Here is a 17,156-nt window from a genome sequence, read left to right as displayed (position 1 = left end):
AATTTCTGATCGAAAGTCAAAGGATGATGTGTAAAAATCCCAAAAACATGAAATGAGAATAGGGAAGATGGACATCAATAGCCGAGATTAAAATAAGTCATTCCCTATGACTTCCAGGAATGGGAATTAGGAATGGGCGATGCGGGTCAAGTGACTCTTGGAACTAGACACATGTATTTGAAAAAATAAAAGTTAAATAAAAACACAGGCGACTAATAAACTTTCTTTTCTCTGGCAATCATAGTTGGGGTGGAGGGCACTTGTGGAACTAAGCCTGAATGGGTTGACAAATGGATTTAAGAACGATCTGAAACAGGCCTTAACTGGGAAGGGGTTCCAGCAAAATCAGGGGAAGCTGGTGGCGCAATAAGTAAGTGCTTGCCTGTGAACTGGGAGGCTGGCACTCGTACCCATCAGCTGCTCTGAGGAAGAAAAGCCCGGGCAATCTGCCCCTGTAAGGATTCCAGCCTGGGGAGCAGCACACGCCAGTTCTGCTCTGGCACACTGGACGCTGTGGCACTAATAATAAAAAAAACTTCTAAGAAAACACTGCCGTCGAGTCGCTGCCAACTCATCGTGACCCTGTAGGATAGGGTAGAACTGAGTTTCTGAGACTGTAACTTTTCTTCACCAGTTGGGCTGCTAACTCCAACGTCAGCAGTCCCACACCACTAGCTGCTCCCGGGTAGGAAAATGAGGCTTTCTACTCCCATAAAGAGTTACAGTCTTGGGAACCCACAGGGGCAGTTCTACCCTGTCCTACAGGGATGCCATGAGTCAGAATGGACTCAATAGCAATGAGGTTGACTTTTTATTCCCTAAGAATTCTTATGAATGAAAGTTTTGGAGTACTAAGTTGCTTGAGTTACAGTTAACATTTAAGAAGCTGTTTAAATTATGACAACTGTGAACTCCTGGGGGAAATTGAATATAAATCATTGTAATTGAATATAAACACATTCATTCACCCATTCAATAAAGAGTTATTGAACATCTACAATAGTAGATTGTTGTATGGGTGGATGAATTCCCTTTCAAACATACCATCCATGAGGGAAGCAAAAGCTGCACCCATTTTATGATTCAAAAACGACCAGGGAACCTAATGGACGTGTCCCAGGTCTCCTTGCCGCTTGGGTAGAGCAAGGACTAGAAGGTAGCCTTCTGACCTTTGACAAAGTCAACCCTCAGTCTTCTATTGCTCAAAAACCCAAACCAGAATAGATCAAGGTCAAGAATCTCTCAAGTCAATAATAAAAACAAATAAGAAACCTGACTCAGAATTTCACCAAGGAGAATATACAAACAATGGCCAACAGGCATGCATGGACGAAAGGTGCTCAATCCCTTCAGTAACCAGAGAAGTGGAAATTCCCACCACAATGTGTTGCTTCTCCCTGCCCATCAGAATGACCAGTCTGTGGATGTGAAGTGGGCCATAGTGACGCTCACACTTTCCCGGATGCTCCCGCTTCAGAAACAGCTTGGACAATCAGAAACATTAGATTGTGTCAGAGTGAGACAATGTGTGTGCACCAAGCACAATTGATAAATGCTGGAAATACAAATGTCCATCTTCAGGAGACTGGCCAAGTTATGGAATAGTTAGATCATCCGAATTCTATTCCGCAATAAAAACGAATGAGCAATAGCGTCAGATAGCAACATAGAGAAATCACAGAAATAGAACCTTGAATGTAAGAATCTAGAACCAAAAGAATATATATTCATATATAATTCCGTCTACATAAAGATACAATCTTTAAAACCAAGTACAGTGTTTAGGAATGTGTGCTTGTGTATGAAAACTAAAGGAAACCGTGACGCTCAGGACAATGGTCTCTTTCATGGTGGAGGGCCAGAATATCCATTTGGAGGGGCTCTCTTGGGTCCTGAGAAGTTGCCTTCCTTGACCGGCACCTAGTGACCCTATAGGTTAGGGTAGACCTGCCCCTGTGAGTTTCCCAGACTGGAATGTTCTCAGAGTAGAGCCCCATCTTTCTCTTGCGGTGCAGCTGGTGCGAACGAACTGCTGACCTTGTGGATCCCTCCCCCTGGCTCGATACATAATCACGACCCCCCGGGGTTCCGTCTGGATCTCTGGGAGGTGTCAAATGGGTGTTTACATTGTGAGTTTACATCTATGAGTTGCTTTTATCATTTTCTCTCAGAATAATAAAATATAAAGATAACTTGCTGCCATCGAGTCAACGACAACTCATAGCAACCCTATGGGACAGGGCAGAGCTGCCCCTAGGAGTTGCCAGACTGGAACACTGTATGGCAGTAGAGAGCCCTGTCTTTCTCCCAAGGACCAGCTGGTAGTTTTGAACTGCCGACCTTGTGGTTAGCAGCCCAACTTGTAACTACTCTGTCACCAGAGCTCCTCTGTGTATCATAGTTTGCAATGAAAAACGTTTTAGAGGAAAGCCAACAGAGGTACCAGTAACCATCTTCCTACAACCAGGAAAACGATGATATTTTGGTTCCAATGATTGTGAAGTGCTTTCTCCTGACCTTTCCTGATGAAATCAATCAGCCAAACCACTGCCCTTGAGTCAGTGATGACCCGTAGCAGCCCTGTGGGTCACAGTAGAATGGCCCTTGGGGTTCCACGGCTGTTGCAGATTAAGGAAGCAGAAAGCCTCAGCTTCCTCCTGAGGAGCCAGCGGCGGAGTCAAACTGCTAACGACCAGGTCAGTTCATAACCCACTGTGCCTCCAGGCTCCTTTATTGGATGATGGAGAACAGGGGGGTCAAACAGGCAGCCCGTGGGCTGTATGCGGCCCCCGAGGTAATTTTTTGTGGCCCTCAAGGCTCTGAAATAAAATGAAAATAGAAAAAATTGTTATGAAGAAATCAGCGCTTTGGGGAGATCAAGGCAATAGCATACACACAATTCCCTCATTAACCCCTTAACTACGGAAGATGAGTAGACACATGGCCCCGTGCCTTTCCTGGGGCCTGTGGACGTGTCTAAATGAGCGGACTCAGTTCCGGCAACATTTGGAAGCGATGTGTTTGCCACGCTCAGTGTCATGCAATGTAAACTGATCCCAATAGTGAAAAGGTTAAAAAGGGCACTCTGGGTTGTGCTGTTATGAATCATCCCTGGTGGCAGCGCTAGTTAAGATTTTTAGAGGGAAGTCATTACGATTGTGCATCGTGTTTGTCAGCTGCCAACATTTTGTGTTATTTATTAGTTACTTTGTTATATTTTTGGTCACAACATAAGTGGTAAGTGAAAACTAGTAGGAGGAAAGCACTGGTTTCGGGTAAAAATGAATAATTTTAGTTTTATAAATACATTAAATAAAATAAATGTTTAAATAAAAGCAATTATATAGTGTTTTAATTATCCTGTCCATATTCCTTAATCCTCACTTCAAAATATAAATTTAACAAAATTTGTAAATGTGATGTGGCCCACGTGAATCTTGCTTGATACACCCAATGGCCCGTGTTTTCACTGAGTCTGACAGCCCTGAAGTGGGGCATTTACTCACTGGGCCTCTCATGAAAGCTCTGGAGGAAGCAAACAGAGAGTCCTTGATGGTGGAGAAAGGAGGTTAACAGTGTGGCATGGACTTCAGAAGAGAGGTGCTGATCCAAAAGGAAAAGAGTGTTCTAGAAACACGGCCAGAGACACATGCAGTGACGTTCCATTCCACTCACACCAAGGCAGTGGACGAGCTCTGACAAATGAAGTACACGCCCTCCTCGTCCACCGTCTTTTCACCCCTATGCACACTTACAATAGCCATACATCTGCTCTCCCACTGCGAGGCACTTTAATCACTGAAGGACTTACGTGAGTGTGGCAGCGACCAAACCCGAGGTGCAAGTCAAGAGTAAAGCTGGCTGTGACAGGCAAGACAATATGTCAATTTCCCTGGGCCATGATTCCCGGGGGCTTGGTACTTCTGCATGATATAATTTAGCAGTTACATAGCGAACCTCCATTTTTGTATCATGCCAATTTTCTATCAGCAACCTGCTCTAGTCATGTGAGTAAGTGAGGCATGTGTGTTAAACCCAGTCGAGTGATTGATGCCTAAGCAAAAATAGGCTGGGTGGCTTGCTATCTGAGGCTGAGAGCGAAGTGCTAGCTGAGAAACTTCAGGGGAACTTTAAGGACGTACATAAGACAGATGATCTCTACATAGCAATGCGCACAGCTTCCAAGAGGTGTGCCAGATAGTAAAATCCATGGCATTTGTTAAGAAAATATCAGTTTCTGTTTATTTGTTCGTATATCTATTTTATATGTGATCTTGATATTTTGCATGTGTATATACCATGCATTTATATAAAGGACTGTGTTTAATTATTAATTAATTCATTCAACAAATATTTATTAAAGACTGCTGGTCTCAAGATGGAGTTATCTGCTCTCACAAGAGATTTATAGCCTCAGGTACGCTATATAGGGTTGCGATGAGTATGACTTCTTCGTGGCAAATACCTGTTTTCAACAGCACTAATGGGGAATGTACACATGGACATCTCCATATGGAATACACAGAAGGCAAATGGACTCCATTTATCAGAAGAGATGATGGAGAAGCACAATAGCAGCAGCTGCAAGCAGGCCAGAGGCTGACAGTGGAACACACCACCAATTGTTCATATGTAAGTTCAGATGGGAGCTGAAGAAAATGCAAACAAGGCCACACAAGCCAAGGTACAACCCTGAGTATATCCCACCCGAGTCTCAAGACTATCTCAAGGACGTTTTTGGTGCACTGAACACCAATGACAGTAGACCTGATGAACTGTGGGATGATATTAAGAACATCATACATGAAGAATGAAAAGGGTCATTTAAAAGACAGGAAAGAAAGAAAAGATCAACGCGGATGTCAGAAGCGACCGGTACTTGCTCTTCATCACAGTGTAGCTATGACAGATGGAAGTAATGATGACTCAAAGAGCAAACAGAAAATTTTGAAGAGCAGCTTGAGAAGACAAAGCCAAATATTATTATGAAATGTGCAAAAACCTAGAATTAGAAAACCAAAAAAAGGAAGATTACACTCAGCATATCTTCAACTGAAAGAACTCAAGAAAAAATCCAAACCTCCAGTTGCAATAATGGGAAATTCTGTGGGTAAAATATTGACTGTTGCAGGAAGCATCAAAGGAACATGGAAAAAGTACGCCATCACTGTACCCAAAAGAACTGATCCGCATTCCACCACTTCCAGAAGTAGCCTGGGGACAGGAGCCAATGATGTTGAAGGAAGACGTTCCAGCTGCACGGAAAACATTCGCTCAAAACGAGCCTCCAGGAATTGATGGAAAACTGATGGGAAGATGTCTACAGTTGTACACATTCCAAAGAAAGGTGACCCAACAGAATCTTCAAATTATAGGACAACATCATTAATATCACAGGCCAGTAAAATTTTGCCAAAGAGCATTCAATAACAGTGGCGGCAATACACTGACAGAGAGCTGCCCAAGGTTCCGGCTGGATTCAGAAGAGGAAGTGGAACAATAACTGCTGATGTCAGATCGATTTTAGCTGAAAGCAGAGGATATCAGAAAGACATTTACCTGTGCTATCGTGACTATGCAGAGGCCCTGGACTGTGTGGATCATAACTAATTATGGACAGCCCGAGAAGAATGTGAATTGCGGAACACTACATTGTACTCTGCAGAACCCGTTCATGGATCAGGAGGCAGTTGTGAGAACAGGGCAATGACGCACGGTTTAAAACCAAGAAAGTCATGGTTGTACTCTCTCACCATACCTATTCAATCTGTACGCTGAGCAGAAAATCAGAGAAACTGGATTATATGAAGAAGAATGGGGCATCGGGATTGGAGGAAAGCTTATTAACAACTTGCGACATGCAGATGACACAACTTTGCTTGCCGGAGTGAGGAGGACATGAAATACTTACGTGATGCTTAATGTAAGGGTGTCCAAAGGGCTGATGAAGATCAAGGATTGCAGCCTTCAATATGGAGTGCAACTCAATGTGAAAAACAAAACAAAATCCTCACAACTAAACCATTAGGTAACATCATGATAAATGATAACATCATGATAAAAGCTTGAAGGTGTCAATGATTCCATCCTGCTTAGATCAAATCCATGCTTATAAAAGCTGCAGTCAAGAAGTCAAAGGACATAATTCACTGGGGAAGCATGCTACACAAGACCTCTTTCAAGTGCTGAAAAAGCAAAGATGTTTGTTTCTATGAGGATTCAGGTATGCCTGACCCAAGCCAGGGTATTTTCAATTGCCTCATGCATGTGGAAATTGGACATTGAATAAGGAAGACTGAAGGAGAATCAATCCATTTGAATTTTGGTGCAGGAGAAGAATATTAAAAGTACCATAGACTGCCAAAAGAACAAACAAATCTGTCTCAGAAGACGTACGGCCAGAACCCTGCTTACAAGCAAGGATGGTGAGACTGTCTCACATACTTTGGACGTGTTGTCAGGAGGGATCAGTCCTTGGAGAAGGACATCGTGCTTGGGAAAGTAGAGGGTCAGCAAAACAGAAGAAGATCCTTGACCAGATGGAATGACACCATGGCAGCAACCCCGGGCGGCAAACACAAGGAACCATCGAGAGGATGGCACAGGACCAGGCAGTGTTTCATTCTATCGTCCACAGGTCACTGCGAGTTGGAACCAACTTGACGGCACGTAACAATAACATGTGTTGGAACTGACGCTATCGCAGTAAGCTTTGGGGGTTGACAGGCAATGTGGCTCAAAGCACTGAGAGTATAATAATGATAAGACAGACACAACTCGGCCCTCGTGATGCTTCGTTGTAGCTGAGGACATTCTGATCACTAAGCAGACATACCGTATATACTCGAGTATAAACCGATCCGAATATCAGCCGAGGCACCTAATTTTACCACAAAAACGGCATTAAAAATGTGCTGAAAAACTCGGCTGATACACGAGTATATACATGTACAGTAATAGGACAGAGAAAGACGCATGTTATGAAACAGAAATGGGATGCAGAGAGTGATGGGAAAGGGGGATTTTTGAAACTCTTCAGTCAATCTAATCTTGGTTTAAAAAATATCCATGTCAAATCTCCTCATGCTGCTCACAACGTTGTATTTTATTCCGGGTGTGATGGGAATTCTTGGGGAGTCTGAGAGGAGAGCAGTGATTTGAATTAGTTATATTAGTTAAATAAACGTGGGTGTTTGTTTATACTAACAAAACATAAATAGTTGGTGTTTAACCTTTTTTTAATATAAGGATGTTCAATAAAAAATGTTTAGAGACTATTAGATCAAGGAATGGTAAGGGGAAATTATTTTACTGGGATGAAACCTAATTACTTTCTTCCCTATACAAGAAGTTATTACTTGACTGGGTCCACGAGCCACACAGGAAGCTATGTGCCAAAACTGCAATGGGAAAGGATTTTGGTCAGGAAAAAGCATGCCTGTATAGAGCCTTGTTCGTGCTGGAACTTCTTAAGCAGTTTGTGTAATGACGCTCCGTGATTTGATGTTATAAAAATCTTGTCTAACAGATAGTTTCTCAGAATCGCTTTCAACCTGATGATATCAAGTCTTACACTTACTCCACCCTTCTCAACTTTTCTTTTTAAAATGCTAAATGGACATGGACTTCTCTGCAGAACAAAACCTTGCAGAATCTTCTTAGCATACACCAAATTGAACATGTCGGTGAACTCAACATGGCAGCTTGTGGGTAGAATGTAGCACACACACACATGCACACACACACACACACACACACACACACACGGGCGGGCGCGCGCGCTTTGTTTGGCCTGCCTGGGACTTTGGAAAAGTTTGAGCCAACATTTTAAAGCCAGAGGTTTTACACGGTAACTCAGATTTCATTTGAAACAGTAGGTTGTGGTAGTTACACAATTGTCATGTCAACTGGAGGAAATAAAAGTGTAGGGATGGAGTCTAGCCTGTCAATCCAGTCACAGCCTGATGGTACCTCCTAATGGGCGTGGCCCATCTCTTAAAGAGGATCCCAGCAACTTCCTCTCTCTCTGCCTTCACCTTCTTGTTGACAAGCTGTGCTGAGAAACTACAGAGCCCTGTGATGCAGCCACCACCACTGGCTCCACGCACTTCTGCACCCACCGGGCTGTGCTCCTTCTCTGTGACTTGTTTCTGCAGTCAGCCCAGCCTAGAGAGATTGGACCTCTATCTCCACAGGACAGCAGTACACTAGAGTCGACCTGGAACTGCCCCCTTAAAGGAAGCGTGTCCTTTCCTGGCTACTAGAATCCCCACCCCCTATACCTTTACCTTTTGGGAGCTCTGGTGGGTATAGTGGTTATGAGTTGGCCTGCAACCTGCATGGTCAGCAGTTCAAAACCACCAGCCGCTCCACAGGAGAAAGAGTGGGCTTTGTACCCCTGTAAGCAGTTACAGTCTCAGAAACCCACAGGGGGTTCTCTGTGGGTCCGCTTTGACTTAATGGTAGTGAGTCTGGATTTTTGAAGGATACCTATTGAGCCCCATTTGAAACGGCTTCATTTGTATTATATACTTGTCTTCTGAAGGCATTTGAGTTGGGGCATCGTGATTAATCATGAACTTTCATATTCTGAATATCTTCTTTTCTTCACCTCACTAGGAATCACCCATCCCAGAAGACAAAGGCCGTCGATTCATCTTCTCTTACTTTCTAGCCACCGATATGATCAGTATCTTTGAGCCTCCGGTTCGGAACTCTGGTATCCTTGGGGGCAAATACCTCGGCAGGACTAGGATTTTAAAACCAAACTCCTTATTGGATAACCCTGTCTACTATGAACCTGGGGACTTCTTCATTGGTGCTGTCATTGACGGTAGGTCTTCACACAGTACGGGCTTTCCTATTAGGTGGGCGGATGGCGTCTTCTTAGGTGGAATTTGGTTCGGTTAACTCTGGTGAGACTCTATTGGGCTGTATTCCAACTGAGATGAAGCTAATATTCGTGTGTGTGCAACACAGTGTCTTAAACTGCTTCCTCTCCTATAAAACCCTAAACACGGCTACATTTTTTTTTGCGTGCATCCCTGCACACTAAATGTAGACACGGGGCTTCCTAAACACTGCTCAACCTACTGCCTATTCGGAGCCACTGGAAATTCTTAACATGGGGGGCAGGGGAGTCACAATTGCATGCCGTTTGTTGTTGGAGAGTCCATCATATTTTACTCCTGATTGGTTGGTATCCTCTCCTCAGTGTTTGGCCATCGGTTCGTCATCCTTGATGTAGATGAGTTTGTTTTGAAATACATGGAGAGCAACGCTGCCCAATATTCACCGGAAGCACTCGCATCAGTTCAGAACCACGTTCGACAGCAAGAGGCACCTGCACCAGAATTAGCAAAGTATGTTTGATCACAAAGGCCCATTTGGGATGGGGCATTTGGCAGTTCTTGACCAAATCAATGGGTAACCAATTTTAGATCGTCCAATTCTCCATCAGTAAGTGGAAATCATTAGTCGTATACATATGGTGCCCTGGGTCCAATTTAGTAAATAGTAACTTAGAATTTTTTTCAACTTTATTACTTTGGGGAAGAACTACAAAGTGTCTACATGTGTAAGATGTTATCACTGGGCTCTTGGGCTCTTGGCAGTAAAACAAAACAGACAGGAATCTATTGCCTTCCTGAGTGGACCTTGTAAGCAACAGATGTAAAATCACACAGGTCAATATGTAGCGTGGTCGTTTCCCAGGGTGGCTTTCACAAATGACCGTGAACGTGGTGGCTCAAAACAAGAGGAGTTTATTGTCTAGCATTTCAGGAGGAGCAGACGTTCTAAATGAAGGGGTCGGTTGAAATGGCTTCTTCTGGAAGCCCTAAGGGAGAATTCATTCCACGCCATTCTCCCGGCATCGGTGGATGCTGGCAGACTTTGGCATTGCTTGGGCACGTTAGTACAAATGATGTTATTTTCCTAAACAAAAACATTTGCTGAAACGAGTGGCATCGTTTCACATTTTAACCAGTATCTTCAGGGCGTAGCTTAGTAGAAGAGAGATGGAGCTTTATGACTGCTTCTGTATTCAGCCTTGTGTGCTATGACTCGTCATGTAACGTTTGGAAAACTCCACCGTGTACACGTGAGAAAACCAAGATACAGGACGAATTATTATGAGAATAGTTTTGATTTCAAGGTCCCCCCCCACAAGCATCTCTCACTTTAGCCAGCAACCTCGATATTACTCTTGGGGAACCTTGAACTATGGTAGGACAGGAAGGCCACACATAGAGGCGCAGGTGCCGACAGGTGGCTAGCTGTGATTGTTCGTGGGGGTCTCTCTCTCCTGAGCATTCCATGATTCTCAGGGTCGTGGTGCATCTACCAGCTAGTCACCTGGATGTCGTCTTTGGTGAAGTGCCTGTTGAGGTCCTTTGCCTATTTTTTCATGGATCACATCATCTTACATCATAAGGGATGATCGCATCTTTACCTAACAGTGCTCTTGTCTAAATCCCAATCTCAAAGGGAATGCTTTTAGCCTCACTCCGTTGAGAATGATGTGGACTGCTGGTCTGGGGTCTGTGTCCTTTATTACGTAGAGGCGGTTCTCGTCTATTTTGCGGAAAGTTTTTTGTTGCTGGTGGTTTTGTTTTTAATCAGCAAAAGCTGTTGGATTTGATCAAGTGCCTTTTCTGTACCAATTAATAGGATCGTGCTGCTCTTCCCTTAGTTTTGTTTATACGGTAGATGACGCTGATGGATTTCCTTGATTCTTGCGGTGAACAAACTCTCACCCTGGGACGTGCTGTTCTTCTCTAGGTCTGGCCCTGGGTTGGATCTGGCGAGAAACAAAGTCAGGGGTGTAACTCCCACTAACTTCCGCCTTCTCCAGGACCACCTGTTGCTGTCTGTTAACACACTGTGTTCCATCTCTTGGTCCAAGGCAGCCGGTGCCCTGGGCATTTTCTCTGTTGTATGAAGGGGAACTGTATCTAGCTTCTTCAGAGCAGGCGGGGATCATCATCTTTCTGAGAACGACGGGATGAGCATATCAGGACTGTTTATGCGCCACGCTGCTTACCCCAGGGAACATACTGAAGCGAGTGGGCTGAGTGCTTTCTGCACTTGAGTAGCTCCCGGACCGCCATTCACAATTCAGCATGCATGATTGGGCACAGACCCATCACATCAAAACATTCTGCTCCCATAATACTAACGCCTGAGACCATGTAGATATTGGGGATTTGGATTCATTGTTGTTTTGTGTCAAAAACAACACATGCCCAGAAGGGGGAAAAATAGGGAGTGAAAATGTAGGAGCTCCAAGTAGAAACAGAGACATTAAAAAAATCCCACAACCCAAAGATGACTTTTAATATGTTAAAAAATATACATCAAAATGGGACCCACCCCCCCTACCATCAGTTGGTCATCCATTTCTCATACTGTGGTGGCTTGCAGGTGGCCACCGCACTGGGAGCCATGCCACCCACTGGCGTTTCAGATACCAACAGGGTCAGGCCTGGTGTACAGGGGTCAGCAGGACTTCCACACTTGCATAGACTAGGAAGGAAGACCCTGGTGATGTGCTTCTCAAAGTTAGCCAATGAAACGCTTAGGGCTCCCACTGGACTGCCATCCAGCATTGTGCTGGGTGGGCAGCTTCCTGGCTTGGAGGGTCATAAGGATGGCTCAGGCCATGGGAAATTCCGCAATATTGTTTGTCCTACTTTCTAAGACATAATATTAGATCATGAAGATTTATGATCTCATGGAATGTGTTACGAGTGTTGATGATTTATTTTTTGGGGGGGGTGGATTGGGGAACAAGTATACATTTAAAAAAATTGTGGGGAAATGACATTATCATTTAATTCCATTTTTCCACTATGTTTTTGAAGCTCCCCTCATTTATATGAAGGCACCAGGGGCAAGTTGTGTTTCCACTCAATCTTCTATACCACCTAGTTCTTAGCCTTGGCTCTCCTAGGTGACTACCGCTTTCATTTGTATTCTTCAGTATCTTTTGGGAATTTCTTTAATTCAGACCCAATTTATATATGTGTTCTTATTCCCCTTAGAATTTTCGCACAAAAATTAATGTCCTGTGCCTGGCTTTTCTCAACCACGATGGATCTTTCCCCTCTTTCTTCAGCCTTGTTAATAACTGGTGGAAGCATTATGTAATACCATTGTAGTGCACATCATTTAACCAATCTCATCTTGTATCTCACAGATACCCCTCTGTGCCCAGGTTCCCTGATCAGAAATGGTTTGCTTGTCTTTTGCTTCGTGTTCCCAAATGGTCAATGTCTCGTTACCCCTTTCCCAGGATGGGCTGCCAGTAAGTAAAGGGGGAATTGTTTGTAAAAAGGCAGTTTCTAATGGCAAGTTCCTGAGTCTTGTATACAAGGAAAGCTCAGAACGGAAGTGCAGCCATGGCAGCGAAGGAGAGGGGGCAGGGCGAGGCGGTTCGGAGCACTTGAGCGAGCAGGTTGGCAGGAAGGTGTCTGAGTCTTTTTTCCTCCGCAGAAAAAGGGCTCTGCGTGAGGATTTGAGAAGGAGAAACATGGCAGTCTTTCCCAGCTCCAAAATGCTTCCTTGTAATGGGACCCTTCCCTTTCCGTTCTGCACCGTCTTACATAAGTGGAAGTTGTGTGGACGCTAACGGTCTCCTTCTTCCTAACCTCAGCTGACCGACCTCTCCTCACTGCAGTAACTGCAGCACACAGGGCAGTCTCAGCACTTCCATCCCAAGATTTGGTTCACCTGTGGTTGCCTGGGTGAAGGAGGAGGAAGGCTATTTGCTTAGGGGGCATTGAGTTTCCGTTCATGGCGGTGGAATCATTTGGAAAAGGCTATCAGTAATGGTTGCACACCGTGAAGGGTATAATCAATGGCACTGAATTACACATGTAGAAATTGCTGAACTAGAGAATGTTTTGTTTTGTATATTTTTGCTACAATTAAAAAAGTCACATGAACAACAGTGCATACAAGGAAGAAGAAAATGTTCTAAAATTGATTGTGGTGATGATCGTACAACTCCTCTTGGTGTGACTAAACTGTTGGATTGTAAGATATGTAGATAAAGTGCCAACAGCTGGTTTTTTTTAAAAAAAAGAAAGAACTTTCAGCCAAATAGTAGGCATGCCTGTAGACCAATCAAGCATAAGCTTTCCAAACTGTAGTTTATCTTCCCATCATCTTAGCAGTGTCTTTCAGAGAGTGAAATTTGTTCATTGGAATCAAATATATTTATAGTCAAAAAAGGAAGAAAGATAAACATTTCACAAAATTCAGTGAATTGGAGGGGAAATGTTAAAACTATAAGAGACTCCTGGCTGCATGGCTAGAGAGAGAGGGAGAGAGAGAGAGAGAGACCTTCGAGAGTCCATGGGAAAATGCCATGATCATTTCATGTGTGAGTGTGGGTGTATGTGTAGGTACAGGATAGATTTCTCCCTGCCATCAAGTTGATTCTGACTCACAGAGATCCTCTAGGGCAGAGGAGCAGCACCTGTTAATGGGAATAGAAAGCCCCTTTTCTTCTCCATCAGAGTGGCTAGTGGTTTCTAACTGTGGACCTTTTAGATCCCAACTCAATGCATAACCACTAGCCACCCGGGTGCCTCCTGGTATAGCCATAGAGGTCTGAATATATAAAAACATTCCTGACTGCATGGTTCGACACACATGTACACTCCTCAGACATTTATTTTTAGATTATGTAACATCAGTCTGCCACAACATTAAGAGACAATCATGTGACTCTTGCTAACACCAAAACTGGGAGGCGCGCAGGTGTGGGATCTGGCCTCGTGCAGTGCAATGATTTCACAATGGCAGGAAGGGAAGCTGGGCTTCAGTTCAAAACTGCCCCCAGTCCAGCCTTCCCGATGTGGCAGTCCGCCACCAGCCCACACAGGCAAGGGCCTAATTCCCCGTGAGACGCTCAGCAACCAAGCTGTTTGTCAGGAGAAAAGCTCCCCCAGCTCCCCAACCCCACCAAGTGAGAAGCTTGGTCCCTGAGATAAGATGGGTCCCGAATAAATGCCATATCCGGTCCCTCCCTCCCTTCCTTTTTTCCTTCCTCCACAGCAAGCAAACGGAGGATCCAGGCACGCAGGAGCTAGAGACGTTAATCGAGGCGATCCAGAAACAACTGAAAGACTATGCATGCAAGGACAACATCGGAGCGGCATTTCAAGACCACGACAAGGAAGCTTCAGGATATGTAGACAGAGAGACGTTCTTTAAGATCTGTGAATCTTTCAATGTCCCACTTGATGACTCCTTGGTTAAAGAGGTCAGTAGACGGAGATGGTTCGCAGCTGAGGCTCAGCACCATCAGAGTGGCTAGTGGTCTCCCAAAGGCCGCCGGAGGCATGTTTTGTTCTAACTGGGGAAGATGCAGGGTGCTTCAACCAGATGCCCTATCCTGGTCATGGCATTCCCCTTGATTATAGGGGGGGGAGATACCACACCTACCACATCTTTTTTATTTGTGTGGGCCTGGGGCTGGCTAGGCAAAGGTGTCAGGGCAGGGGAGGGGCAGCAGGAGGGGTCCTAGAGGGGAGCCACCGAGGGACTAAGCAGGACGGGTGGTTGAGGGTCTTGGATGCTCCTCTTCTCAGCCAACGCCTAAGAGAGCTCAACACGGGGTGTCAGGCAGCTGCACATGGAGGAAGGGTGGGCAAGCTGTGGGCTCAGAATTGTCGTGGGGAACGAGAAAAGGAGTGGGTGCCCTTCTTCACAGTCACGGAGTCCTGGCGAGGGAGGGGGTTACTTGTGGGGCTGCTCACTGCCAGGTCAGGAGTGGGAACCCCCAACCACCCTATAGGAGAAAGATAAGATTTCCTGCTGCTGCAAAGATTTGTGGTCCCAGAAGCCTAGACAGGACCACTGTGAGTTGTCGGAATCAATTCAATGGCAGTGGGTTTGCCTTTCTGGCTTACAGCTCCCATTGCGACATCCTCACAGGTTAAGAATATCATGCTACAGTTCTCTAAGGAGACCTTCAAAAATGGAATGGGGTGTTCAGAAGTGAGGGCTCCTTTAAGGAGGGTGCTTTTTCAGCGCTCCAATGATTTTCCATCCTCGGCAAGGAGCATGAGCATGGGGCTGTGGTGAGACGGAGAGAAAGACCAGAGCGTACGTGTCCCCATGGCCTGACACCATGCTGGCCCCAGACCTCAAACTGACAGTGTGCCCAGCTTCTGATGCTCAAGTCATTCATGTTATCTGACATGGGAAGGTGGGGTGGCAGCTGCTGGGCAGTGGCTCCGGCCAGTGTGTGACTCTCCTGCAAACCACTCACAGTTGTCTCAGGAGATAGTTTGGGAAAACTCCATGCTTCTAGTAGTTTGTGATAACAAAAAACAAATAAACAAACAAACAAACCAAAACTCACTGCCATCAAGTCAATTCTGATTTACAGCCAACATATGACAGGGTAGAACTTCCCCTGAGGATTTCCGAGACTTTAACTCTTTATAGGAGTAAACAGCCTAATCTCTCTCCTATCTGGTGGGGTTGAACTGCTGACCGTGAAGTTAGCAGCTCAATGTGTTAACCCACTACGCCAGCAGAGCTCCTGTCCTGTGATAATAGGAACCTACTATTTCAAGAGTTTCAGCCCCCTCCCCCAGAGTAGATGTGGGCAAAATTTTATATTCGTCATCTCAAAATAACTATAAGTGCTTTGGACACTCAAGTGCCCTGCATACACATAGATGTTAGTCCTGAAGTTCCGGGCAGGCCATTGGCTCCTTCTGCACACCCATCTCATTGAACGTGAAATAAGGACAACCTCTGAGCTACTACATTGGCAGGATCAGTTCAGACTCCACTGCGGTTATGAAGACTGAGCTGGTCCCAAACCTGCATCGTTAGGCACGCGTGCCCCTCGCTGAAGACTGGGGCGGCCCTGCAGGTCTGGCTCACCTGTTCCCTTTGCTTTCCTCCGCAGTTAATCAGGATCTGCTCTCACGACGAAGGCAGGATCAACTACTATAACTTTGTCCGTGCTTTCTCAAACTGACCCGGGGGACGGCCGGAGGCAACGGCAGAAACTGGACCTCCACTTTGAACTCAGCCTTGTGTTCTTTGTAGAGGCATGGCAGCACCTGGCATTACATGTGCCCATTTGGTTCTTGTATTTCACTGAAAGCTTAATTAAATGGATCTTACGGGGTGTCAGCTTGGTTGGTTCTTGAGGGAGGGGTGGCGAGTGAGGCCGATCAGCAAGCATGATTAAATGGTGATCAGCACCGTTTGGGGCGTCGAAGCTCTGCACACACTCCTGGCTGTTGGTGGCGGCTTTCCCATTGCTGCCGCCCAGCCCCGTACTGCAGGGAGCTCTACCGTGTGGCTGTCTAGCTGAGACCTGTATTTTAAAAAACAAAACAGAATGTTCCAGAGTATGTTACACACAGTAGGTATGCATCAATGCATGAAGCTTTAGTTTCCAACATTTGAGCATTTACTGGGCCACGATGGAAAATGTTATTTCTTGATGGGGACTGGATATGTTTTATATAAGGAAGTGCTCTCAGAGAGGCTTGGTCCTAGGGTAGGAGGCAGACTCGTAGCAGTTGCTGGTTATCTAATGAGGCTTCTTAAAAGCAGGCAGGCCCACTGCTTCTCCTTTCAACCAGGCACCATCTTCCTCTTGGTCAGCATGCTCACTGTCCAACTCCTGCCTGCAGGATGTGCGGCCATGGAGTCAGGGCTGCTGGGCCACCCAGAACCGCTGGAGGCTCGCTTGCCTTTTGCTTTCCTACTGAGCTGGACCGCTACCGTCAGCTTATTAAAGGGCTGGAGATGCCATGCCGACTTGCGACTTCTGCCCATCGCAGGGGAGGAATCCTGGTTTTATTATTTGTTTGTTTTATGAATAACTTACAATTATTTTTATAAGTCTCATTTTCAAGTATTTAAGAAGTCCTTTTTCACACAATCAAGCATTTTTAAATCAAGTACAGTCTAAAATACAAACACAAAGCCCTAGACTTCCTGAGCCAGGAGCCTGGGTGGCCCGGCGGCTTACGACAAGGCTACTCAAGGAAAGGCTGGCGGCTGGTTCCCACCCAGTGGCTCCAAGGGAGAAAGAATGGCCAAGACAAGGCTGTGGCACCTCTCCTCTGCCACATGGCACCGCTGTGCATCAAGACACTGTAGGTCCCGACACC

At 45.4% G+C, this 17,156-nt stretch overlaps 1 protein-coding gene across 1 annotated transcript in view; it reads left to right on the top strand.

Moving 5' to 3' along the window:
* Positions 1–16,006, top strand: part of EFHC1 (EF-hand domain containing 1) — a 50,455-nt gene extending 34,449 nt beyond the window's left edge. The window contains exons 8-11 of the mRNA XM_075554066.1: positions 8,620–8,833; positions 9,215–9,362; positions 14,065–14,272; positions 15,935–16,006. Of these exons, the coding sequence (XP_075410181.1) occupies positions 8,620–8,833; positions 9,215–9,362; positions 14,065–14,272; positions 15,935–16,006 (642 nt within the window). The remainder of the gene's footprint in view (positions 1–8,619; positions 8,834–9,214; positions 9,363–14,064; positions 14,273–15,934) is intronic.
* Positions 16,007–17,156: the final 1,150 nt, after the last annotated feature.

The sequence above is a fragment of the Tenrec ecaudatus genome, chromosome 7, assembly GCF_050624435.1.
Source record: "Tenrec ecaudatus isolate mTenEca1 chromosome 7, mTenEca1.hap1, whole genome shotgun sequence".
Lineage (NCBI taxonomy): Eukaryota > Metazoa > Chordata > Mammalia > Afrosoricida > Tenrecidae > Tenrec > Tenrec ecaudatus.
The sequence above is the reverse complement of the archived record's forward strand: the minus strand, read 5'-3'. Positions and strand labels throughout refer to the sequence as shown.